At 47.0% G+C, this 27,471-nt stretch overlaps 2 protein-coding genes across 7 annotated transcripts in view; one reads left to right on the forward strand and one right to left on the reverse strand.

The window, feature by feature from the left end:
• Positions 1-801, forward strand: part of SMYD2 (SET and MYND domain containing 2) — a 52,543-nt gene extending 51,742 nt beyond the window's left edge. The window contains exon 12 of the mRNA XM_059674996.1: positions 371-801. Within this exon, the coding sequence (XP_059530979.1) occupies positions 371-451 (81 nt within the window). The 3' untranslated portion in view covers positions 452-801. The remainder of the gene's footprint in view (positions 1-370) is intronic.
• Positions 802-7,403: 6,602 nt separating this feature from the next.
• Positions 7,404-27,471, reverse strand: part of PTPN14 (protein tyrosine phosphatase non-receptor type 14) — a 148,976-nt gene continuing 128,908 nt past the window's right edge. For all 6 annotated transcript variants that reach the window (XM_059674933.1, XM_059674927.1, XM_059674932.1 and 3 more), the window contains 5 exons: positions 26,433-26,651; positions 23,274-23,402; positions 21,549-21,783; positions 18,926-19,089; positions 7,404-14,798 (listed from right to left, as the gene is read on the reverse strand). In XM_059674933.1, coding sequence (XP_059530916.1) covers positions 14,670-14,798; positions 18,926-19,089; positions 21,549-21,783; positions 23,274-23,402; positions 26,433-26,651 — 876 coding nt within the window. In that variant the 3' untranslated portion in view covers positions 7,404-14,669. The remainder of the gene's footprint in view (positions 14,799-18,925; positions 19,090-21,548; positions 21,784-23,273; positions 23,403-26,432; positions 26,652-27,471) is intronic.

Here is a 27,471-nt window from a genome sequence, read left to right on the forward strand (position 1 = left end):
CTATCCACTGAGCCGAACCAGCTAGGGCCTGAGGATATGTTTTTATTGATTTCAGAGGGAGAGGACAGGAGAGGGAGTGAGAGAGAAACATCAATCAGTTGTCTCCCCTATGTGCCCCAACCTAGGATCTAACCTGAAACCTAGGTATGTGCCCTGACTAGAAATAGAACCCACAACCTTTTGGTGTACGGGATGTCGCTCCAACCTACTGAGCCACCCTGCCAGGGCCTTTTCCCCGACTTTTGGAGCAGATGCTGGAGCAGAGCACAGGCTTAAAGCAGAGAAGTCCAGCTGAATTCAAGTCAGCCCAGGTGCAGGTGCGAGGGGATGGGCTTTGGGCTCTTACCCCCTCTTTGTCTCTCTCTCCTAGGCCATGGCGATCATGGAAGTGGCTCACGGCAAAGATCATCCGTACATTTCTGAGATCAAACAGGAAATTGAAAGCCACTGAAACGATGCCAGTGTGGCAGTTTTTATTTAAGTGCTCATGCAGAAACCTTCAAGGATTTGATTATTTCAAATCATGTACATCACGCCTGCATTTCTGTAAAGTCATTGCCATGAAAACACGGGTTGCACTTAAACCTTCCACATGGCTCACTTGGAATTGGTCTTAATTTTAACATTAAGATCACAGTCATTTTTTAATGCTTTTCCCCCTAAGAGATGATGGCATGATTTCACATATGATACTTTGGACAGGTTGAGTTTTGAAAAATGTGATTATTTTTTGCCCTTCATGCCTGTTATTTTAATGTGAACAAACCTGAATGATGAGAGAGAATAAAAAAGGGAATACTACTTGGAGTTTGTGCTTCCTTTTGTCAGTGGGGAGGACTTCAGAGAGGTGGGGGAGCCCCATCGTGGAGTGGACAGGTCACCGCTGTCCTGTGTCAGTCAGTGAGCCAGGCCTCCCCTAGGAGGTGGGTCAGGTGGCCACTTTAGCCTGAAGTTGCTTTCGGGGTTCGGTGCCTTTGGAGGAAGAAAGAGGGAAGATGCAGGAAGGGAAAAAAGGTGCCTGTGGAACAGATGAAGGGACTAAGTACAATTTGGCAGTTACAGATGTCATGGGGAGGTAAAGTTCCTCTCTGTACTGCTATGTCATCTTTCCTTCCTCTTGTCCACACACCCACATGCATCTCACACAGTTCACGGCACTCAGTGAGGCGAGCAAGTAGGACGCATTCTCTTGTCCAGTCAAGTGCAATAAGACATTTAGTGAACACCTACTATATGCAAAACAGTCTGCATAACTCTCCAGGTCCAGCATAAGGAATATAGTCAATAATATTGCAGTAGCTATGTATGGTGCCAGGTAGATGGCTGACCACCATCCTGTGCACCTGAAACTAATATAACATTGAATGTCAATTGTAATTGAAAAAAATCTTTTAAAGCAAAGCAAAATAAATAGTTAAATTAAAAGGGGAAAGGATAAAGGTACCCGTGAGGGGGAACAATTAAGTGAGCTGGGTGTCCCTGACAGGAGCCTGCGTCTGTGTCAATTCTTGCATCCGGTACCTGGTCGCCCTTCAATGCATACAGGTGTTTCACATGTGCTTCTCTTTCCTGGCTCTTTCCTCATCTGCCTGAAAGCAGACTTTCCATCTCTCCTTCTGTTCATTGGTCTGTGCAGTCCTCTCCTTGTCTGGAAACACTCCAGGGAAAGCTTAAGAAGGAAAAGAATTTTTCCTTACCAACTCGGTGTTGTTGAGCAAACACTGGTCTCTCCCCGAGCGCACGGCCAGCAGGAATCCAGCTTCCCCACGGCCCAGAAGGTAGCAACCTGGGGATTGTTTGTTAGCAACCGCTGCGGAAGCGCAGACCCAGAACCAGGCCTGTGCCAGGCGCAGGGATGTTTCCCGTAATCCAAAGAGGAACTTCCCCATTAGGTAATACTGAAGCCTGATGGAGTTGACGCCAGCTTTTTTATATGCATGATCATGCAAATGGCTTGAGCAGCCATAAACCTGCTGTGTTATCTTTCCTTCCTTATCTCCACACACCCACACGCATCTCTCACACACAGTTCACGGCACACAGTGGGCCCAGCAGGTGGGATGCATTCTCTTGTCCAGTCAAGCGCAATAAGGTGTTTATTGAACACCTACTATATGCGAAACAGTCCGCCTAGCTCTGGAGTGTAGAGATCTGAGGAAGGCATGGTCCTGCTTCTGGGTAGCGTAGGGTTTTAATAAAGCTAATTTACTCTGTAGCTAAGCCTAAAATAAGCGTAGCCCACCATCTTGGCGTTTTATAAAAGTCATCATTGTTCAATAAATTTAAAATAAAACAAAGGGATCTGAAACAAGTGCTCAGTTTCTTCTCCCACACCAGTCCCACTCCCCAGGGGAAACCACTGTGAGCAGTTTGCGTATGTGATCCCAATTTTTCCATCTCCATATAAGTAGATTTCGAGAAACCAAGGCAGAATGGCACTGACGTATTTTGTCATCTCTGACTCAACAACAAGGACCTCTTTCCATTTTAGCTTCTGCAGATTTGCCCCATTCTTGTAAGAGGCAGAAGAATGTGCATGTTGTAATTTACTCAGCCGTTCTCCTCGCTATGGACCTGTGGTTTTTCCACTTTGCTGTTATTATAAACAATGCCACATTGAACACTCTTAGACTAATAACTTTGCTGACGTGTGTGGTAGGTAGCATTTTGGGGAATTCCTAGAAGTGGGATTTCAGAATCAAATAGCGGAAACATTTATGTGGAATAAATACTGCCACATTTTTATTTCAGGGGTAGGGGAGGAATCTGACCATTTTATTTATTTTTTAATGTACTTTTTATTGTATAGTATTACAGATACCTCTCATCCCTCTCCCCTTCACATCCCTCCGTCCAGCCCTACCCAGCCCCTTCCCAGGTCTTCATTACCCTATTGTCCATGTCCATTGGCTATGCATATAAGCATATAAATTCTTGTCCCCCCCAACCCCACATCAAGGTATGTCAGTCTGTTCCATGCCTACATGCTTCAGGTCTTATTTTGTTGGTCAGTTCATTTTGTTCATTAGATTCCACGAATAAGTGAGGTCATGTGATATTTATTTGTCTTTCTTCAATTGGCTTATTTCAGTGAGCATAATATTTTCCAGGTCCATCCATGTTGTCCCAAAGGGTAAGAGGCCCCTCTTTTTTCACAGGTGCATAGTATTCCATAGTGTAAATGTCCTACAGCTTTTTTATCCACTCATCTACTGATGGGCACTTGGGCTGTTTCCAAATCTTAGCTATTGTAAATAACGCCGTTATGAACATAGGAGTGCGTATATTCTTTCTGAATGGTGTTTTGGGGTTTTTAGGATATATTTCCAGAACTGGGATCACTGAGTCGTCAAACGAAGTTCCATTTTTTATTTTTTTGAGGAAATGCCATACTGTTTTCCACAGTGGCTGCACCAGTCTGCATTCCCACCAGCAGTGTACCAGGGTTGCCTTTTCTCCACATCCTTGCCAGCACTTGTTGTTTGTTGATTCGTTGGTGATAGCCATTCTGACAGGTGTGAGGTGGTTTTAATTTGCATTTCTCTGATCATTAGTGACTGAGAATTTTTTAATATGTCTCTAGGCCAGGGGTGGGCAAACTTTTTCACTGGAGGGCCACAATGGGTTCTTAAACTGGACCGGAGGGCCGGAACAAAAGCATGGATGGAGTGTTTGTGTGAACTAATGTAAATTCAAAGTAAACATCATTACATAAAAGGGTACGGTCTTTTTTTTTTTTTTTTTTTAGTTTTATTCATTTCAAATGGGCCGGATCCGGCCCGCGGGCCATAGTTTGCCCATGGCTGCTCTAGGCCAGTGGTTCTCAACCTTGGCTGCACATTACAATCACCTGGGAATCTTTTTAAAATCCTGATTTCTGGGCCTCTTCCTCCAGAAATCCTGTTTCTTTGTTACTGATGTTGTGGCCCCAGCTCATAACAAAGTAACAGGATTTCTGAAAGAGGAGGCCCAGAAATCAGGATTTTAAGAAGATTCCTAGGTGATTCTAATGTGCAGCCAAGGTTGAGAACCACTACTCTAGGCCATTTGTATGTCCTCATTGGAGAAATGTTTATTCAGGTCTTCAACCCATTTCTTAAATTGGATTGTCTGTTAAGTTGTACGAGTACTTTATGTACTTTGGATATTAACCCCTTATCGGGTGTATCATATGTTCTCCTGTGCAGTGGGCTTTCTTGTTTTGTTGATGGTTTATTTGCTGTGCAGAAGCTTTTTATATTGATGTAGCTCCATTTGTTTATTTTCTCCTTAGTTTCCTTTGCCCTAGGACAGTGGTCGGCAAACTGCGGCTCGCGAGCCACATGCGGCTCTTTGTCCCCTTGAGTGTGGCTCTTCCACAAAATACCGACTTCTGCGCATGGGCCACGAACTTTCAGTCGCACTGTATGTGCACACCCGCACACTGACTTCTGCGCCTGGGCCACGAAGTTTCAGTCGCACTGTACGTGCACGCCTGCACATGGTATTTTGTGGAAGAGCCACACTCAAGGGGCCAAAGAGCCGCAAGTGGCTCGCGAGCCGCAGTTTGCCAACTACTGTCCTAGGAGATGTACCCGTAAACATTGCTATAAAGATGTCTGAGATTTTACTGCCTATGTTCTCCTCTAAGACTTTTATGGTTTCATGCCTTACATTTAAGTCTTTTATCCATCTTGAGGTTTTTTTTTGTATGGTGTACTAGTAAGTTGGTTTAGTTTCATCTTTTTGCATGTGTCTGTCCAGTTTTCCCAGTACCATTTGTTGAAGAGACTGTCTTTATTGTATGTTCTTGCCTCTTTTGTCAAGTATTAATTGACCATAATGGTGTGGGTCAATTTTGGGGGTCTCTGTTCCATTCCATTGGTCTTGTGCCTGTTCTTGTGCCAGTACCAGGCTGTTTTTGGTTATAATGGCTTTGTATTATGGTTTGATATCTGGTATTGTGATCTCTCCTACTTTGTTCTTCTTTCTCAAGATTGCTGCAGCTATTTGGGGTCTTTTGTGGTTCCATATCAACTTTTGGAGTATCTGTTGCCACATTTTTTCCTAAAAAACTATCCGGTACCAGTAGGATATAATATTTGTAGTATTTGTTTCCCTCTACCCTCCTAACAGTACTATTAAAAACTTTTTTTTTTGCCAATCCACTGTATGAAATACTTTGTTTTACATGCATTTATTAATGAGATTGGGTACTTTTTCTGAAACCTAGGAATTGTTTCTTCTCTGAGTTGTTATTTATGGCAGTTGCCGATTTTGCTCTTCATGTCTTTTAATATAATTTATAAGAGCTCAATGTGTATTGGGATATTAGCTCTTTGTCCTGTACTGACAATGGTTCCTCTGGTTGTCCATTAACTTTATTTTTTAAAAGTGTTTTTATTGATTTGAAAGAGAGAGGAAGGGAGAGAGAGACATCAATGTGAAAGAAACATCATTTGGCTGCCTCCTGCACGCCCCCTACTGGGGATCAAGCCCACAACCCAGGCATGTGCCTGAACCCAGAATTGACGAGTGGCCTTTTAGGTGCATGGGATGATGCTCAGCCACTGAGAAACACCAGCCAGGGCCATTCACTTTATTTCTCATGACACTTCTGAACCCAAGCAGATTGCATCTTTAAATGAAGAAAAGAAAGAAAACCATTTTTTAAAATGTAAGTCTTTGCTCTATCTGCAATTGTGTTAATAGAAAGAGTTCTGATGGTACTATTTAAAATTTTTAATGTTCACAATTGCTAGCTACGTATGCCAGCATCATTTATTGAATGGTTTATTTTCCCCTGCTGACGTGAAATATTCCCATTCCATAAGACTTCGGTTTATTTCTGTACTATTTCATCCCATTGATTTGCCAGTAAAATACTCTTGATTTTTGTTGCACGCTAAAACTTTCAGTATCTACTGGAGCTAATCTGTTGTGTTCTCTTGAATTTTTCTGACCATTATCCCATGTTTAACCCTCCAAAGTACTTGAGAGTCCTCTCTTGGCCTTTCCCCACCCCCCCTCTCCAAAAATGCTATTGTGATATTTACTAGAATTGCTTTGGAGTCAGTGATACAGAGAAATGACCTCTTCTATCCAAGCATGTAGTGTTTACCAATTTGTCTATGTTGTGCCTCAAAGGGTTTAGTTATGTTTATGTAGGTCCTACAGATCCCCCTTAACACCTAGATTTCATGTTTCCATCGCTACTATGAATGAGCTTTTCTTCCATTATGTTTCGTGACTGGTAAGTCTGACAAGTTCTCCCCATTTATTTTTATTAAAGAAAATAAAATGTAAAAATCAGAAAATAGGCATGTTTGAGCCCGTTTTTGTCATTTTACTGCAAATTTGTATTTAATATTTATCTTTTGTTCTACATTTTTTTTAAAAAGTTTCTTCTCCTGCTCTGTTTGGAGATAAACAGAGGTCTACTAGTGTTTTCTAAATTATATAAAACCACTTTTTCTGTTTATCAACCAAAGAAAATAAACTGAGGCTATTTACTCAGTCCATGAGAGAGAAAACGGATCAGTGTGTGTACCTATTCTTTTGCCATCTAGGCTGTTTTGGTTATAATGGCTTTGTATTGTGGTTTGCCATCTACCGGACTTCTCTCCATTTTCATTGGCATTTTGCCTATTATCATCTTTTAAAAATAGTATGTGGCTTTTCTCTCAAGAACTAGAATCGTATTGTTGTCACAGTCAACATATACAGAGATCTGTCCGTTGAATGAGACATTTGCCATCCCCTTCCACCTTCGCTGACCGTCTTCTCATTTGCATCATGTGAAGCACGCTGGGACCTGTGTAGGTGAACAGTAGCTGGTCTGGTGCCAGGGCTGTACGTGGGTCATTCCCAGCCGTGGTGCTGTGCCCTGTTATGTACCAAAGCCCCATAGGGTCGGCCCTCATCACCAGGGCTTCATCGTGTGCATCTATGGCAGCTGATGGGCTGGAAATAATAAGGGTGGGGCCGCCGCCTTGAAGCTAGCGATGAGTTGTGCTCTTAATAACGCTGAAAGACAAAAACTAAAAGTTGGGTCTTGTCTGGCAGCCTGGTGTCTGCCTTTTGCAGGTGCACGGCTGGGATCTGAGTAAAGGACAGTTGGGGGAAGGGACAAGGCGCCCACTTGTGAGAAGGGGGTCTGTTTCTGTGCCTTCTTCACTCCATCTGCCTAGCGATCATCCCGGTCAGATATTTTTTCTAACAGTGACAACTCTGGAAAATGTCAAACTACTTATTTCGTGTGATCACGTTACACAGGAATAAAACGTGGGCAGAAATAAGTGGGTGTTAGGAAACTGAAAAGTAGATGTTCCCAGGCCCTTGTGCTCGTGAAAATAACCCTCGACGAGATGGCTGCTTTCAACTAAAGTGAACACACATAGTACGGAAGAGAGAAAATGCAACTGTTTTTCTCTGGAAAAAGAAACAAGTTTATTGCATATGTAAATCAATAGATATCTTTTATAAAAAAAAAGGTTAGAATAAAGATCTCACATTTGTAAAGGCACATATGAAACATTTCACAGCCATGACACGGGCAGTGAGAACATACACAATAGCAACTAGGACCGGTATAATGTAAATAAGACGTTATAAAAACCGATAGGAAACAGTGCAAAAAATACTGTCAAAAGTCAGTTTTATACACCGCATAACTGTGTACAAAACTGCCAAGCATAAGCTTATTTACTGATATAAAAAAAGCGTAGGATAGCATGCATAGTTTTATTTAAGGCTTTTAATATTATTAAGTTGAGAGGGAGTCTGTAACAAAGTCGAGCCGACATGAATATTGATAAACCACTTCCCCACTTAGGGAATGTCCTAGGAACGTCTCACTCCCTCTCTCCCCTTACAAGATGGTGGTAGACTGGACTTCCATTTGTAAGGTGGCAACTCAGGATCCCAAGTCCCAACCCGGAATGGGTTTCTCACAGCAACAACCTATCAGGTGGCTAAATTTCCAGGTCAGCCCTGGAAATAATGATAGCCAATCAGCTCTGGCTGACCCAACCCGAGAGTTCAGCTGCGCTGCAAGCCAGGCTTCTGTGGGCCGACCCACGAACCTTCAGAACCAACTCGTTTCTAAGCTGTCTATACATCCTTTGGACTTGAAACCTATTCACTGTCAAGTGGTTTGGATGATACCACAATACACAACATTTTATAAAACACAGACCAAGGAAAGCATCAAAATACTGAAGTCGCAGAACAACAGTTCAGTGAAACAAACTAGATAAGACTGTTATTTGAAGCAACACAAGTTACACAAGGTTATAGAGTCAATAGTCATCTGCATATGTAACCCTTTCTTTTTCCACTTACAACTCCTCAAAGGAGTGAGCTATTAATTAGAGGAACAAAGGAAATCCCAGGGAACCATCTCTACTGAAGAGGAACCTCAGACCTGAAAGGATCGAGTTCATGGATTTTGAAGATCCCAAGCAGTGGCAAGGAAGTTCAGTGAAAGGGAACGGCGATAACATTTTACGACGTTCAAGTTGGGAAAAATAAATGGCTCTGAGTGACAGCTTTCAGCTCTTGGCCGAGGTGACTAATTAGCTACCCTGCAGTCGAGGGAGGAGGGAGGCCCCTGAGAAGTGCCAGAACGCTGGGCACCCCGGCCCTGAGAGCCACCTCCCTAAACTCAAAGCAGGATTCCTGAGATTTCAGCAAAACAGCACCACCCCAGCGCACACACAGACCCCAATCCGATCTTGGCAGCTTTCTCCTAGAAACTGTCAGGTGAGGAGGCCTGTGCATTGCCCTGGAGGTTGGGGAAGAAGAACGGGGTAAGCTAGAGAGTGGATGAGCAGCGTGCCCTGCCCCTCCCTGGATAACAGATCATAAATACATTCTGTGGAAGAGCCTGAGGAGCCGGGCGCCGTCCCTGATTCTGGCTAGGATGGAGGGCGCGTGGGTGCAGGAGGAAGCTAGAAACAAACTCATCGGGCCACACACACCATGTGCCAAGTGCAGCCGCTGGGAATCCATGTAGGTTACTTTGAAAGGAACAGCGGGCGCTGCGGCAATCATCACTGTAAACAGGGCCGGCAACCGAATCCATCCTGGCTTTCATCTCTCGTGCTGAGTGGGGGCATCGCCCAGGGGGAAAGAGTGGGTGGGTAGGGCAGCGTCCTGGCTGCTGACAGCTTCCTAGCTGTTTCCATTCTGGTTATTTCCACCTGTCGGATCTTATACTCCTTGAAACTACGTAACTTTTAAAAATTAAAATCCTGTTTCCTAATTACATCGTTTGGAGAGGTTTAAGAGTGGTTCTCTATGACAGATGAAACCATTTGGTAGGGGTCACCCTGACAGGGAAGGGGAAGAAATGGTGCGCTAGTGGAGAGCAAGGCGAGGTCAGCACAGCCCTGGGTGAGTGAGGTGCTCTTGGAATGAAGAGGGTGACGTCACAAGATAGTCCCACCCAGGCCCCCAACAAGACAAGGAACAACTGCAGTCACTGTCCTGACACCTCCCAGTTCTGGGGCCCTGATCATAAACACGACTTGCATAAAGGGCAGGAAAGAGGCATGAAGATGCCCGGGAGCTGCGATTGCCAACGCCGGGAGCCGCACGGAGGAGCAGAGCCCCCTGCTCATAGGACTGCCAGGAAGGCATCAGCTACCAGCAGGCGAGGGGAGGCCGGATTCCTGAGCAGCAAACACGGGCACCACCAGAACCCATGACACCATCAAGCGCTATGCCAACCCTGAAGACGTGGTTTAAAACCACACACAAGGGTGAAACAGACGCCAGCGTGGCCGCCCGCCTTCCCCAGGGAGGCCACCGCATGGTGTCTGGCCGCACAGAAAGGGAGGAAGGGAGCAGGACAGACATTCTCGGGTCCAGAAAATTATTTGCGAATGTTTTGGCAACAACTTCAGGGCTGATCTAAAAGCCTCCCCCCTCTTCTTCCCCTTCCTAGCTCCGCTCCGGGCAAGCTTACGGCACTTTCTGGAAAGAATGATCCTGAGGGCCCAAAGTGTGGCGGAAGGAGCAGTGACTTCTGCGCAGCTGCTTGTCAATTTTGGGCTGCACTTCAGCTCCAGCCCTGCGGCCTTACAGTGCAGTGGCCTTGAATCTGCTGTCAGAATGGGAGGGCAGGCGGAAGCGGTGAGCAGGAGGAACTGATGTACATCCTCCCCTTGACGGCACCAGACCACACAATCCCAGGCTCATGGGCATTTTTACAGAGAACCTTTTAGTTTGGCCTTGAGAGCAACATGCAGATGCATTAAGCTGGAAAAGATAAGAAAGGTGGTCTTATCTGGATAAAAATGCTCACCCACTTGGGTTTATGGGTTGGCTGAATTGGAATGGACACAGCTCACATTTCTCCCAGGCACCTTGCTGCTACTTGCAACCAATGGTCACTAAGGCCTTTAGCCCCCCCAGAGTCTTAGAAACAGGCAAAGACAAGAACCATTCTGCTTTCTCGCTCAGAGCTCAAGGGAAGTGTCACACACAACGGAGCGCCCTAGCGATTTCCACCCCACAGGGCCAACTAGTTTGTCAGTCACAGAGCTGTGGGCCACTGGGACATGTGTTCAGTGTCCACGGAAAACCCCAACTTCTCCCCTTGGAGGTGGGGCTAGGTGGGTTGTTGCATTGCTCACAAAATGGAATCACTACCGAAGAGCATGAGAAGTGTCTGATAAAAACCACAGGCAACGATACAAAACAGCAGCGGCAGAATCTTTGGTAAAACAAGAGAAAGCTGAATTCCCACAAAGGGCCAGCCTAAGAGCCCGACAGTGACCATTTGGTGCCTCTGGAAATGTCCTACACCAGGAGCCCACCATCCCTGACACAGAGGTGGAATGAGGGGTAGATGAACATAGGTCTGATCCAATCCCAACCCTTGAATCTAAGCTCCCTGCACCTGCCTCCCAACCCAAGTGGTTGACACATCTGCCCCAAAAGAATAACTGTACCCACTTCCCCTGCCAAACACACATTGGAAGTCGGAGAGAGATTAGAAAACATTCTGTGTTCTGACAGGCCACCTTTGGGGGTCGAACATCACGTTCCCTAACCACCGGGCTGAGGACAGCTAACACTGATTGCACATCCAGAAAAGACGGCAGCAGAAAACCCCAGGATGATGCGCCTGATGGCCAAGCCCGCCCATCAGAATCAACATGTGCTAACATCTCTGCAGTGACTCCCAGGCCCCACGAGATGGCCCACTCACCGAGTGAGGCGAGAATCACCAGAGCAAGACGGCACGCCCACGCAGGGCCACGCTGCCCACTGCACGGGCCTCCGTGAGCTACAGCACTTGTTTGAAAAAAATGCCATAGGGTGTGTTGGGATCTATACTATGTTGGGGGAAGAAACATTCTACAGACTAGGTTGGTCCATGTTATTATAAGTAAAATATGGTCCAACCATTGGAAATGTCATCTGGGTCAACCTATGGTAAGCGGGGAAAGATCAGAAAAGGAAGCAACTGGATAAAAACGCTGACCTGCAGTACCCACTGGAGCTTATAACTGAACCCCAGAAGCTGAGAGCAAACAGGATGAAGGTGAGGTGAGCACTGGGCGAGCCTGTGGTCAAATCTCAGAGAGCAGCCCACACGGAAGGAGCCGAGATGGACAAGTGACTCCCTAGGCAAACAGTGGCATTCATTACAGTTAAAAATGTAGTTCCTCTTCTCAATCTAGGACCACAAAAAGTATAAAAGTGAGATGACCTGTATTGGGGCTCCTCGGAAGTCTAAGTATTCCATGTGGAGAAGTTTTCCCCTTCCTGATCTTACTGCTACCCTCCACTGGAGGGGAGGAGCCCATTCCTCTTTATTGTCCTATGAAGAAATCAATGTGTGATACTTCCTGTCCGGGGAAAGAGGTGTCTATCAGTGGAAATGCTACTGAAAGGTGGTGTCTCCTTGGAGAAACCCATGAAGCTCACAGGCTCAGCTCAGCTCCAGGAAGAAGACATCAGGCTCCACCCCCACAATCCAGCGACCGTACTGAACAAGGACAAACACGGGGCCGATGCATCCAAATGAGTGTGGATTAGAGAAACGAAACATTTCACCCGGAGAACTTCAAAACCAGAGGCCTGCGTGTGTTTGAGGGCTTTGTTGTTGAGACATTTTTTAATTTTCTCTTTTCAAACCCAAACCGCAGCAACAGACTCCGACAGCCCCTGCTTCAGACTTGGTACATCATCAGGAACTCATTCCAAAAGCTCTAACTAGATAACTAATTTAATACACTTTGCTTCAAGGTTTATTCCTTGGCAGGCTTCCCAGATACAAAGCATCTCTGGGCAATGATTATGCAGATGCCGCTGGAAGAACTTTAAGTGGCGGCCGCTAATTGAACAGGAGAGGGGCTGGCATTTGCTGGGGATGTGAAAAGGAATGCAAAATGTGCTGAAGGACCCAAAGCCCTTGTTTTTCAAAAGGAAAGATGGGGCATAACTTTCATTGTTTGCCTTTGGGTTTCAACATAAACTTTGGCTAGGAAATTGGATATTAAACCCATTTATTTCCTGCATTCACGAATACTCCTGGAGCACAAGGTGGCAACAGCGGACGGGTTGAAGAGGGGACCGTGAGTGATGAGCGCAAAGAGACAGATCTACGGGCTGCCCACACGAGACCTGTCAATGGCACCCACGCTGGGGCCCACGAGATGAAAGAGACATACTGGCAGTCCATCAAACAATAAAGCAGGCAATTGTTTGACGTCCCTCACAGCAGAATATCCCAAGGATGGACTGTGTCTAAGGAAAGGAAACCAATACCTCTCTGCCTGTGGATGATCCAAGTCCTGAGCGCCCGAGTGAGGGCTGTGAGCTCTGTTCCGCTGAAAACACATGGCGTGCTAACAGCTTTCTTTTTTCAGAATATAGACCCAAATCCCAGAACCTACAGAGCTCAGCTGAAGTGATTAGACTCCTTGACCGATTCTTTAGACCTTGGGGTAGAAGACAGAAGGCCCTCCATCACCAGAGACTCTGAGTCTAACGAAGAGAAAAAATCATACCATCTGGCCAGATGTGGAACTGAATTGATTCCTAAGCCAGAGCAGTTCCTGGGGACCTGTGTCCACACCCGTCCGTTGGTGTGCGGTGACCGAAGTTACAGAGGCACACTCTTCTTCCTGGTTGATCTGATGCCTTCTTTCCTTGTATTTTCAGCCCAAGAACAGATAAAAAAGAAAATGAAAGCAGCAGTGGGAGAAGGCCTGGTAGAACACCACGGTGATCAATTCCGAGAACAAAACAATTTAAAAGTTACATTCAGGAAAAACTAGAGAAGAAAATCCCCCGAAATTCAGCAAGATGGAAAGTGCGTGGAATATCTGTGTACTAACCTAAGAAATTCCGAAGCACAGGGACCAGTGAAGGCCAGGAAGAGACAAAGTGAGGACCGAGCTTCACTGAAGGCAGCGCTGACACCACAAATGACCAGAGTGAGTTGTAGGGAGAAAGGAGGGACCACCACGGGGCTCTGTGCGAGATGAACTCCACCACGTTCGTCGTGGGGGCCAGGACCGAGTGGGCTGAGTTTTACTCTCACAGACCAAAGTCTAGAGACGGCACCAGCACAGCGGGGTCACACTTGGTGTGGCTCCTGGCCAGGGCCCCTGCTGAGTGTCAGAGAGCCCCCATCAGCTTTCTCAGATGTCTCCTGTATAACCTTTCCAATGACTTGGTGGCTCATGGACGGACAGAATACCCCCCAGCACCTTGACCCTCAGGCCCCCGTCCAGCACACCCATCCTAAACAAACACAGGATCAAGAGCCTTCCTGTCTCCTTTCTCTTCTCGCTCTGGTCCATTAGCTTCTCTCAATCAGGCAAGAAGCCGCGCTGCACAGACGGCCTGGCCCAGGGCCTCCAAGGCCACCAGCCTGGCACCCACCGAGCAAATGAGGAGAAGCTGCAAATACTGAGGGTGCGGCCCCCCGGCAAGGAAACACAAGCTCCAGAGCCCAGATTAACGGGTGGTCGAGAAGGCAAACAAAGCTCCCCATTCAGCCTGGGCAAGGATTACTCCACTGTAAATGCAGCCTTTCCTCTGGCTGCTCCGGCTGTCACTCAAGGTTGGAGGAGGGACTGGGGGAAGACTACTGAAGATGAGGACAGAAGGAAGCAGGGAGGAATCATCCTGTCCACCAAGGCTCCCAAGCCCAAAATATAAAAGAAGAGCATTTTTTTCCCTCAGAAAAAAAGGTCTGGGCCCTAATCTTTACATTTTAGGATAAATTCATTTTCTTGCCATCTTTGATTTGGACATGAGCAATTAAGCTGATGAATTTCAGGGTTGGTTACCCATCTGGCTGCAACTTCACCAGAGATGTGTTCCCTTCTGCCTCTGTCCCCCAAATGGTCCACCAGGCGACCTTTCCCTACCAACGTGTTACAATGCAGATCGGTCAAAATGTGGTTCAAATGAGAAGCACTACATTACTGTGAAAACTGCAATTACAATGATTCACACAAGTTATTCCCAAGGGGGAAAAAATAAATTATCTCATATAAAATAATACATGATGTTGATGAAGAATCTTGGCTCCCGTGACGCGGGAGCCCGTGTCCTGCCGGCTCCGGCCACCCGTGCCCTGCTGGGGGAGCAGGCTTTGCGTGGAGTGCCTCCCCATCTGCAAGATGGAGCTGGGTCCCTCTCCCAGGGGCTGGGCCCGGGGGCTAAATGAGCCTGGAGTTTTGGAGGAACTGAATGAGGACCTGGTAGACGAACTTGTACTGAGCGACGGTCTGGATCATGAACATCCTCTGCTCCCGGAGGAGCCGCAGCATCACGGGCACGTCCACCTTCTGCAAGAAGAGAGAAGCACAAGGTCCTGAGATGGGGCGCTTCCCTTGGGTGTTTCCCCATTCCTGCACCCAAGGAGCATTCCCTCGCTGCCCGTGCGCAGGTACAGGAGACAGCAAAGGGCTCAGCCCCCTGTAGATTTTCCCAAAGACTCGATACCAGCAGCTGGAGAACCTGGTTGGCATGTACCACTGATGTGCTATTGTATTTTGTTTTTAATACTAGAGGCCCAATGCATGAAATTCATGCAAGAAGAGGCCTTCCTTCCCCTGGCTGTTGGCACCGGCTTCCCTCCGGCACCTGGGACCCGGTCTGATTAGCATATTATGCTTTTATTATTATAGATGCTTTTATTTCAAAGGGAGGACGGAAGAGGGAGAGAGAGATAGAAACATCAATGATGAGAGAGAATCATTGATCGGCTGCCTCCTGCACACCCCATATTAAGGAATGAGCCTACAACTCGGGCATGTGTCCTGACTGGGAATAGAACTGTGACCTCCTGGTTCATGGGTCAACACTCAACCACTGAGCACACTGGCCAGGGATGTGCTATTTAAAATACAGACCAGTGTGTCAGAGAAAACATAGAGGCTAGAGTTAAACCCGACTGGTATTCTCAACTCTATCGTGGCCCAACGGTAGGATTTATGCCATCTCTTGCTCTTAGTTTCTTCACCTGTAAACAAGGATAACGGTGCTTTCCTCCAATGGCACAGTGGCCCTGCCCAGGTTAGTGATATGTCCTGGGCACTGACATGGGGTATAAGCAGTACCCACCTCCCGGATCACCTAAAGACATGCATGTAAAGCATTGAGCACAATGTCTGCACACAGTTCTTAAGACCACGCATGATCATCTTATAATGTTATGAACAATCCCCTGCTGAAGCCGCGCTCTACCATCCCTTCATCACCTGTTTCTCTGTGTTACACAAGGGTGCTAACAAGACCCTTCCCACAGAGTTAACTGTAAAGGCTTCTCAAGTTGGAAAACTGCTAAAATAGTGCTGGCACATGGTAAACACTAAATACAGGTGAGCTGTTGTTGTTTTCATTATTGTCATCATCACCACTATCACCTCCACCACCTCCACTTCCATCTCTGCCACCACCATCACCATCATACTACCTACACCACCACCCCCTCCACCACCTCCACTTCCATCCACACCAGCACCACCCCCTCCACCACCTCCACTTCCATCCCCACCAGCACCACCACCACCATCTTAATAGCCTGTAAAACTCAGCCCCAAGGACAGATGATCTGATACGGTGCAGTTTGGAAATAAGACCAAGAAAGGTCCCTTGGTCCTCAAGGGAAGAGTGCTGGTTGCCTTGAAGATTCACTCGCACAGGCTCTGATGTCCACTGGCCCTAACGCAAGGAATCAGGAGGCAGCTGATGCTTGCTCAATCTTGCTTGGAAGGCATTTTCTCCTCCTCTACTCTATGAAGGAGGGATAACCAACTCAGAAAAGCAGGAAGACCAAGCCATCTTGCTATTTGGCTGGGGATAACCTGGTATTTGTAATTAACTCATCTGGGACAGACAGCTAAATCCAGGGGCCAAGAGAGGGTATTATAAACCATAAAACGTATGGGCATTAAAATGTGACAGGTAACATTCTGTGACCAAAAGCAACAGGCCACAAAGAGGCTTTTCGGAACAGCCTGGGTGAGTCCCCTCCCATCCCTCCCTCACAGGTGCTGACCTCACACATCTTTGTTTCAGGGAAAAGAAAAGGCATTACACTGACAAAATTAAAACTGCATGGATTAGAGAATAAAACATACAGGGGGTTAATCCAGAAGCCATGGAAAGGAGGCAGGAAGGTTTAGACAGGAAAATAATAGGACATACAATTTCATATTTGTCAAAAAAACAAAAAATGAACGATCTAAACATGTTCCACCCTTCTCCCAAAATAAGGGCTTGGAGCTTACTCGTCAGGCCCGAAACAGAACAAAGTGGAGAACTTTTTTCGCCCTCACCAGCTACCAATAGCACTGATGGGAAACGGGCAGATAAGGCCAGCTATATTTGTGCTGGGGAAGGGAAGTGAAAAATGAGTCATCCGGCTATCTTTGAATATCAATGGGAACAGAAGTCCCTTTTGGACTGACCACGTTCCAGCAAAGAATGTTCTGGCGTGCGACTGGGCATTGAGGAAATCCGCTATGTTTGGACACACCAGAGAGAATTTAATCGCCCGAGCCCTCATCAAGTCCACGCGAGGCCCCAATGGCCGGGTCCCTCCCTCGGTGCCATACTGGCTCTGACATGTGCTGTGTACTGTTCTACTGGGCCAGGAACATCTGGTGATCAATGAGCCCTCGTGTCATCACCTCGCTGAGGCTTGGCCTTTGATGGGTCTCCAAAGAGCTCAAAACGGAACAATCCTTCATGTCAGACAAGATGGACAGAATAGCTTCTCAAGTTGAAAAGGAGGACGGGGTATGCACAGGGGATGGAGAAGATAAGGGGAAGAAAGTGATATGAGGGGGGAGAAAAAGACTTGGGGGGAGGGAGGAGATGATGAGGCCCTTCCTCTGCCCCTGGAGCCCACGGTTGCTCGAGCCATAGTCCCCTGGTTCCATTCCATCTTATCCCATCTCCCAGTGCTGAGTGGATTTGGGACTTGGTGGCAAGCTATCCACTCTTCTAGAGACTTCCACCATTGACAGAAGCAAACAATCCAGAACTCTCATGTGAGACAAAAGGATAAAAACTCACAGAAGATGATGAAACCTCTGTGACGCAGTCTCAACTGATTCCATGAGGGGCATTTTGCTCATCACCAAAACGTTTGGTGTTTTCCAACACCAGGCCACATTATTCCGAACTCCCCTCCTCCTCCTCCTCCTCCTCCTCAGCAGCACAAACATGCATGCTACAGACGGGAAGCTTCCAAAATGAACTTTTATAGGCAGGGAGTTTACAATCCTCTGAACATGTTTACACTTAACATTTACCGTTTTCCTGCAAGTTACACTATAACAAATTTCATGGCGTAGTAGTTAGTCTGAATTTCAAGCCACGGATGGTAATGAGTAAATACGTGTATTATTATATAAATTCCTTCGCAGAACGTGTGTTGTAACTTTCCCAAAAAACTACCGAACCACTTGGAAAGTGTCCTCGGATTCTCCAAGCTGTGTAATTTGGAAAAATGAACAAGAACCTAATGACACTTGAAGCTGGAGAAGGAAATAACAGGTCGTGGGGAGGGGAGGGGTAGAAGATCTCGTTCTCACCGTGGCACCACTGCTTCGGAGCCATGTGGCTCCGGACAAGCCGCTGAACAGTGTCTGGGCCTCAGTTTCCCCATCTGTAAAGCAGGAGGACTGGCCTGTGCCCAGCCCCATCTACACAGCTGCTATGAGGACCCCACTAAGACAAAAAAACGTGACAGCCATTCTAAGCCCCATATAAACAAACAGCAGATGGTCTTTAGCCTCCATGGCTGTAGTTTCATCTTGAGGAAATCAAAAGCCCCTCAGAGTAACGCCCTGGTTAGAGCAGGAAGGAGATGCCACGCACTGCGTGGGCGCCACATCGGCCACAGCCCCTTCAGGGAGAAGAGCTGGGCGTGACCTCGGCAAAGGCACTCAGATGCCCACTTCGCTCTGTCACTCCAGCCACTGCTCTAAACCGGAGCCAACAACAGCCCCCTTTAGAGAAAACCCCTCTGAAGGATGCCAAGGCTCTGTACACTACACGCACTTTCACACAGGCTGAAGGCCAACACACATCCCAGACACGCCAGACGCATCGAAACTACATGTGGCCGCACCACGGGAAAGTACCCACAAGGAAGCCAGACTGTCTACACAACACTGCCGACTTCTGGAAGTCCATGCCGACGAAGATCAGACTTTCTAACCGGTCGGTCCCTACCGCACACGCCGACCTCTCTCTATGACATGGGTGTCAGCACAGGGCAGTGACAGACGAAAGGTAACCAGGCCTGGGAATGTCAGAGCCCGAGCAGGGATCAGGGCTGTGGAAAGCTCTTGTCAGGACAGAGGGAATCGGGCCCCGGGAAAGAAGGGTGCAGGTGAGGCCCGGCCAGGGTGCAGCTCTGTCCCCAGGTGGAGGGTTCAGGAGGCCCCAGGAGACTCACCTCATTGTGCTCCAGGCAGTAGATCATCAGCTCGGAGAGGATGACCACGCCGGTGCGGCCCACGCCCGCGGTGCAGTGGACCACGATGGGTGGGTGCCGGCTCTGGGTGCCCTCCAGCATGCTGTTGGTGTGCCGGCGCACCGACTGGATCTCCTCCAAGTAGGCTGCAAGACAAAGGGCACGTCCGTCACGCGAGCCCCGCGTGGCTATGCCTCCAGGAGTGCGGGGGGGGGGGGGGAGGTAGGGGGGAGAGCCAAAACAGACAGGGAATCTTTTTTTTTTTTTTTAAGTGACAATGATTTACAGTTCTTACAAGACACTAATTATTTGGCTGGTACCCACGGTACAGTCCCGGAGCCAGAGAGGACCAGCTGGGAGTCAATTAGTCCATGGGAGAATTTGTTCTTTGAATTAAATAGTTCTTTTTTAAAAATTAAATTCGGTTTTCCCCTCTGCAAATCCCCAAGTCCCCCAAGCAGATGAGTCTCGACATTACTTACAGCAATTCCTCCTATTAACAGACGGGGATCAGAGCACCAGCGAGGTCCCCTTGAAATGCCCGCCTGGCAGCGCCAGTGTCTGGTGGGAAGAGCCTCCATCTGCCCTCTCCCTTCCCCTCCCTGAATGAGCGAATGTCAACCGAGGCTCGACTTCGTTTTTAGGTTTTAAAATAGACATGGGGGGGCCTGCTTTACAGCTTGGATTCCAACTGGTTGAGTAGCTCAAGGTAAGCCACCCCCAGCCCCATTTCTGGAGGCCACATGTTTGGGGGGAGTCGTGCCACCTTCCCCATCCCTCCCAGCATCTGCCTGGCTCAGCAGGGCTGGGGGAGAGGGGTCTGTTCACTACTCCATTGGGGCACAAGTGAAAAATTACATTGTCCTTCAGGACCGTAAAAAAATAAGGGCATAAATGCACCTCTCCAACAGTCCAGGAAGTGGAGAAAGCCGAAGTATCACTGCATAAAGATTCGAATAACAGGTACTAGTTTAGCTTATTGAGCAACTGCAACTTATCAAGTATCGCCAATTTATCATGTACTTGTATGTTATCATGTGACGGTAATCGAAAAAAATGAAAACTGTTATTTCAATACAGAGCCGAACTCGTCATATAAGAAATTTACTCAATTCAATAATAAGAGTCATTTGATTATTTAAAATTTCCCAAGCAGTCAAAATGACTGCTTTTGGGCAATATAGGTATAACACACACATATATATATATATACCGGAAATGAAGGAGGGGGAGGTAACTACAATTATTAATAAACGCATTTATATGTTGTACAAGAAGTCACAAAATTCTAAGACATTGTGTTCTTATATACATAATTGTTTTTCTAATTGAAATTAAAAAGCAGTCAAAATGACTTCCTTGGGCAATCTAGTGTTAATAATTGAGATTTTTGCAGCGGCTGGCTCAGGGAGAAGCAGATTGGAAGGCCTGGGCACTCAGAAAAAAACTCACCCTGATGGAGCTACATACACGAGACTCAGGGAGATGCTCAAATTGGTGAAGAGGAAAAAGGGCATGCAACCTGGTCTGGTTCATCTAGAAGCATCTGTTTTACATAGTCAATAAGAACTCCTGTTTTCCTTATTCGCTTATCTCATTACAAAGTCATTGTAGGACCTGACTTGACATACTTCTCTGGAGTCCCTTAGCAATGTAAATGAACACACTCACACTGTTTAAAAATATTTTTCTATATTTTTTCAGTAACTTAGATCGGCCTTCCCTCAGTTGGTTCGTTCTGATTTTAAAGATTTGGCTATCATTTTAACCACCTTATAGACTCAATCTGATATTATCAGAGCTGTTAGTCAATCATCAAACTGGTCTATTTTTTTTTTTTAAGTGATCTACTTTTATTGTTCCCATGTTGTGTCTTGGAGAAAATTCTAATTAGTCAATTAGGGAAGGATTACTAGAAAGAAACAAAAAGAATACTATTGTGAGGAAAGCGAGTTCTGCAGAGGTCACTGCCCTCCCTTATTAGTATCTGAGCTACAAACCTCAGCAACTCACAATCCCTCTCCATCACGCTCTAGATTCTTTGATTCCAATCACCTTTCTCTTCTCCACTTTCAGTGTCCAACTCCAGCACCATCATCACTTTAGTGGGAAACTAAACACCTTTATCAACATATAAGTATGCATAGAAATCTTTCTGTTGGAATTTGTGAAATGGCACATTTAGGCTTTTAAAAACCCGTCTTCTCTCTCTTTCCCCCTTTGCCTCCCATTCTAAATGAATATCAAAATAAACTCCAGGTGGGACGATGCCCAATCAACTGAGCCACACCAACCAGGGCTTACGTAGCATGCTTTCAAGGTTCAAACCTGTATCCGAATAATTATGCATTCAGGAGTGAAGTTCTAAATCAAGGTGGAATCAATTAGTTTACCACAGTTTTAGCAGCTTACTTGCATAAAAGGTAAAGAGGATATGGTAAGTGACATATATTTGTCTTCTCTGTTCCGCATAAGAAGGGACAGATACGTCCTTGTTATAATACTTTTGCCACTTAATAGAGAGCGTCCTCTCTTTCCATTTCACCTCCAACAGATCAGACCACTGACACAGTTGGTAAAACCCGGCCGGGAAGAGAACACTTACACAGAAATCCTTGGACATCCTCCGGGCAGCCGTGATCTGGCCAGTCAGTATACTGCAAATGCCACACCGTCCTTTCCTGTCCGGACAAAAGGTGCTTGACCTTCAAGCCGGTGGTTGCATAGCAACCAGAATCTGTTCGGAACTTCGTGGTGACCTTGAACTTGCCATAGGTGGCTGAGCTGTGCTTGGAACCCAGCTTGGGCCAGTATCGGTGGCTCTTGGTGCGTCCGCCCTCCTGAATCACACACAAAAGTAAAGTTGGAAATTAGTCAAGGGAAGCAAGCGCTTATCCTCTTAATCTTAAAATCTGAGGACAGGGGGAAACGTGAATAGCTTCTGAGTCACTAACTCAGTAGCACTGTGCAGTGTCTGTCACAGATTAGATCCTACAGATCTTAGCGAAGACCCATAAGAAGATGTACAATGGCAGCTACATCAACGGGAAATTTAAAAGATTCACCACTGAGCTGCAGTTGGATGTCAGAGAGAGGAGCCAGAGCGGAGTCTGGAGGTGAGAACGCGCTTGGGTGTTAAAGGAACAGGAGGAAGGTGGTAGCGCGGAGGTCGGAAAGGCCTCCTGGTCCATGGGAGGCAGTTTGGGTTTCACTCCACGGACAGTGGGAAGCTGTCCAAGGGGATGGAGTGACCTCAGGCAGGGGAGTGACCGCGTCTTAGTGGTCAATCCAGGTCACACTCTGCATTTCTGATGCTCAGCCCAGGGCTCTCTCTATTAGACCACACAGAGAGAAGAGAGAGAGAGAGAGAGAGAGAGAGAGAATATGAGATGTGAGAGAGAAACACCAATTGGTTGCCTCCTGCATGTGCCCCAAACAGAGATCGAACCCTCAACCTAGGTATGTGCCCTGACTGGGAATCAAACCCGCAACCTGGTGGACGGGACGACGCTCCAACTGAGCCACCCAGCCAGGGCCACCACTATCTTCCAATGGGCCATTCAGGAAAGCAGCTGCTCGGAACAGTCCATGAATAAAATGTGACTCTTTTCAATGATCTCTGTTCCCCACCTTTAAAAATTGTTAGCAAAGGGGTAACCCCATAAGTATTGGTCAAAACCACACGAAGCTAGTCCCTTACGTGGTTAAGATAAAACACTGAGCAAGTGACAAGAAAAGAAACCTAAAACGTCTTCCCCCTCAAAGACAGCAACCCCCGGTGAACTGCTTGGTGGTATCTGCCCATTTTCATAACGTAGACGTTTCTATTACAACAGAACAACTGTGCGACTTGGCAAAGGAAGAACACACATTTTTTTTCTCTCCCTAAAGAATAAAGACCTGTACAGGCCCCACAGCTCCGGGCTCCTTCTGCGATAAGCATGAGGGATGTCAGCTGGCCATGGCCGTGGTTGGAACATGTGCCGATTCACCCACAGCAGCCCAGGTTCTCGAGTCCCAGGGCAAAAACTATGGATGGTGTTGTCTGGCACACAAAAAGGAGCTGGTTCTTTTTGGTTTAATTTTTGTTCATGGCAATGCAGGGAAAAGAGTGAAAAGTTGATGAAAATGGGAGCCAACAGATTATCTTTGGGAAACAAAACCCATCTACGTGGAATTGAGAAGAGGAGACACGTGCAATGCCAAAGGAAGAGGATTTGCGGAGAAATGGTGCCGCAGGAAGCAGCACGGAGCAGCCAAGTCCCCGACACGAAGCCCATTTTCTGGCCACCCCTCCCCCTGGAACGGGGCTGCCGGCCACTCCCCTTACCTCTTCCGCCGTGACCATGGCGATCACGTTGGCTCCCTGCTCCCACACCATCTGCCAGAAGTCATGGCACGTGTGCGGTAGGGGCCCCTGCGTGGCGATGTAGTGCCATTCAGCCCCGCCAACCACCACCTGCAAACCAAGGAAAGCACCGGTGAGGCAGCCCCCAATCCAGGACCAAGTTACCTGCTGACCACGGGGGGCACATGGCTCTGTGCCAACATCAGAACCCCTGCGGCCACAGGGGGCGATGGAGACATTCTCACATGAAAATGCTATTAATCTTTTTTTCTTACTGCAACCCCCAGGAATTATGCACAAACCAGTGCATTTTTTAAAAGCACACATATACATAAACATATCCACACACCATGTCAGATGAATATGCGTGCATGTGTGTGTGTGTGTGTGTGTGTGTGTGTGTGTGTAGCCTAACAGAATTACAGAAACGAGTTACGCTTGTGTGCAATGCACTTTGATCATTTCCATTCTTTTCTCTTCTCTATTCTACTCTATTAATAAACAAGAACAACAACAACAATACCCAAACTGGTCCTGACTCTAAATGGACTCTACACCCCACTGCTATACCACGACCCCCAGTTTGAGAAACAGTGCTCCGCGGCTTCCTTTCAAACAATAACGGCGTCCACCGTGGAGTAACACCCTCCAGGAGGAATGTCTTTCTGCTGCTGCTGACCTGATGCGAAGAGCGTCATGAACCTCGGCTGTACCCGCCACTCCCTGTGCCACACACGGTGGAGGCGTCATGAAGGCACTTAGGTCAGCCACACATGATGTTCTGCCATTCACAGCGTCCAGCCAAACTTCAGAGCCGTGAGATGGTTTTAGAAAATCAAATCGTGACCCCGGACAGCTAAGGGTGGCCTTGGGAGGAGAATTCTGCAGCTGGTAGTTTCAGCGGCGGACACCGTAAGTAAGCTGTGAGCTGAGTGCTGAAGGCCGTGCCATCCGGGGCAGATGGTGGCCTTTGCGAGGACTCTTTCATGTCCCCTTCCATTCCTGTGCCCTGGCATTGCAAAGCCAGGCCCCTCACACTCCACCAGTGCAGATCTCTACATAGTTCTAGGAGCAATGAAGTGATCGTTGTTTGAAACTTCCCCCCCCTCATTTGTTTTATGAAACTATATGCTAACTTGATTCAAACAAAAAACAGTGTCAGTGAATTGTCTCATTACACAAGGCATGTTTAGGTCAACGCTGGCAAGCCAGATCCGGTTTCCAAGTTCCGGGGGGAGATAGCATCCACATAGCTGCCGGCTGGCGAGGCATTGGGTTGTCTGTGGAGCTGTGATTTTAAACATTAGCCTCCCTGGCATCCAACATATAGGAACCGTAAATACTCGCAGAGGCGGCTGCTGCTGCCTGGGGCCTTCAGCAAATTCCAAGTATTGACAGGAGGGTATTAAAAACGGCGTTAAAAACACAACCAGCAAGGCTACGGAGGTAGATTTCACAGATGTGATTCCACCTCTGGAGCAAATCAATCTGCTCTGCGTTAACGGCGGCTCGGAACCCGGGGAGCAAACGTTGGCAAGGTACACCGCTCGATTCCGACTGCACCGACAAGTTCTTGCAAGCTCTGCGGGTCCATGAAACGCACCCATGTCTAACCCAGATCCGCAAGATGAAATGTGGGCCCCGGAGAACACTGAGGAAGGGAATGCCTCTGCTCAGTGCACCCCGTGGGCACGGCTGAGGCACAGGGACAGCTTTTTCCAGGCAGCAGATGGAAAACGGGAGGGGAGACTGGGCCACAGAAGAAGACAGTATAACGTCGCCACAGAAGCATTCCATAGACTTTCTATCACAAAGCAGCTGTGGGAGCCGCATCCTTGTTTGACCACATTATTTTGGCCACCGTTTGTCAAGCCTGACCAAGCCCATGACACACACACCATCGTCAGTTTACTAAAGACTTGTTTCCTGGGGCTCATGTTTTTTTTTTTTTTTTTTATTGTTTTCTCATTCTCAAAAATGAGAGTAAAATATGCAACCTGATCCAGGATGATGCTCTTTCATATTTCTTTTGACAGTACTTCCTGACACATTAAAAAAATACACGTGGTTATCTATGCCCTGTGTGCAAAAACACTACACCCCACACCCTGGTGCACTTTTCATATTTTGATTCAAAACTGTTAGAACCGATACAGGAGCCAGGCATCTGGCTGTGTTTTGGAGGCTCAAAGGAACCTACCCAGGATCTGGCTACAGTTGAAAAGCCCAATGAGGAAAGGAAATAACCCTGGACGAAGCCAGAAACAGGTTTCTAAGGTTACTGATCATACCGGACTCATAATGTGAGCCTTATCCTGTTTAAAAACGTCCTGTAACAACTGCTTTAACAGCGGTATGCGCATAAATCCTTCTATTTCAGACGGCAGAGCAAATGGTGACGATCTAAACACGTATGTTCTGTTATCAGGGACACTGAGGAAGGTAAGCGATTTAGGAAACATCTAACTCGAGCATCCTTATCTCTGAATTCTAACCGGGGCCAAACTAGGCTGACTAATTTTCAAGTCTATGAAATACTGAGATAAAAAGGTTTAAGTTTCTGAAATATTAACAGAAATTGAATGACCCTAACGCACTGGATAAGGAGGCAAATCTTGCAAGTCACTGGCAAGCACACCTCCATGGTTTATGATTACATTCGCCCACTCTTCCAAACATCATGCAACTTGAGGACAAAGTCAGGTGTCAAACGCATCACCTGTCGTATTACCAGGGAGCATCACTAAAGCTTCAGCGACAGTAAGGTAATGCCTGTGACTTCCAAAGTCTCCACGTCCGCTCACTACAAATGGAAAAGGACAGTCCTCGGGTTCTCCTGTGAGTTTGGGGGAGAGTTATAACCCACCAAGAGGAGAGAAAGTTAAATCCTCTGTAAAGAGCGAGCTTCAGAAATAGCTGACCCGAGCTTCTGCCAAGGCCGCCAGCTTCCTTCTGTCTGCAGTGCTGGGCAAGCCCTTCCCGTTGAGTCAGAAAAGCCCAGAAGTTCAAACACATTCCCTCGGGGTCTGGGGACAAGCCAAGACGCACAGTGGCAGCCGTCCTACGTTTTTCTCTCCCTGCATTTTTACCTTTAACCCCCGGCATCTTCCACAAACCTTCCCAGCACGCTCCCCGGCTCACCTTGATATGGGAGGCGTTAATGTAACCTGTGTTGTTTTCTTTGGTCGGTATCAGCTCCACGCGATTCTCCTCGTAGGGGACAACCTCGCGGATCCGGCTGCGCTCGGCATTTTCTGGCAGAGCCGCTGTGCTGAAAATGCCATTGGCCTTTTTCTTTGGAATTTGCTCGTATTCTGTGAACACCATGCCCTCTTCCAGCTTCTTCTTCAGGCTCCTGAACTGCAACAGAAATGAACCTTCAGCTCACTGACCGAACCGATCACACCCCAAAATCCCAATAAAGCCACCAGGTTTCTTTAAATATTGACAGTGAGGCTGCTAGTTAAGTAGTGTCAAGATGCCCAACGAATGCTTGATGATTTGGTCTCATTAGTAACCACAGTGCTAGTTTCTCTTATCCAACCACCAATTTCCTTCTCGTTCACAGCTTCAACAGGACCAATCAGCAAAGCCAGGCAAGAGGTGAAGTTCAAAATTGGTATTTGTGTCACTAACACCTCTGTTTAAAGTCTTAATGTGAGGAGATTGTTATTCTTCATGATCCAAACCCCCTTTTCTCCACGTATACAGCCCATTTTACTGAGATGAATATTAAGATGATGTTGGTCCATAGCCCTTCAGTTCTGGGGATTATACACCCCCCTCTCACTTTATTTTTCCCACGGCCAAACTACTAATTACAATAAAAAGTACTGACTGGATTAAATGATTCCTCTGAAATCCCTCCTGGCTTTAAAAACATTCTAATACTTCACATATACCGACAGGAATCTAAAACCCTGATGTTATGAGCACTCGAAGCCTGTTTCTTTAAGCTCTGATTGCAATTTCAGGCGCTAAAGGAACACTTTCCCCACCTCGGAAACACTAACATGCACCTTATTCTGACCATGGGTGGAGGGGATGGCGTTAGAGAATTCTATAAATGCTTGGGTAAACGACTCACTTCCTAATAAATGCTGACTATTCATAAACATCACAGACCCTGAGAGCGACAGCAATCGTTTTTGCCAACTTTCTCTAATTGCAAAAAGGGAAA

This window comes from Myotis daubentonii, chromosome 18 (genome assembly GCF_963259705.1).
Source record: "Myotis daubentonii chromosome 18, mMyoDau2.1, whole genome shotgun sequence".
Classification (NCBI taxonomy): domain Eukaryota; kingdom Metazoa; phylum Chordata; class Mammalia; order Chiroptera; family Vespertilionidae; genus Myotis; species Myotis daubentonii.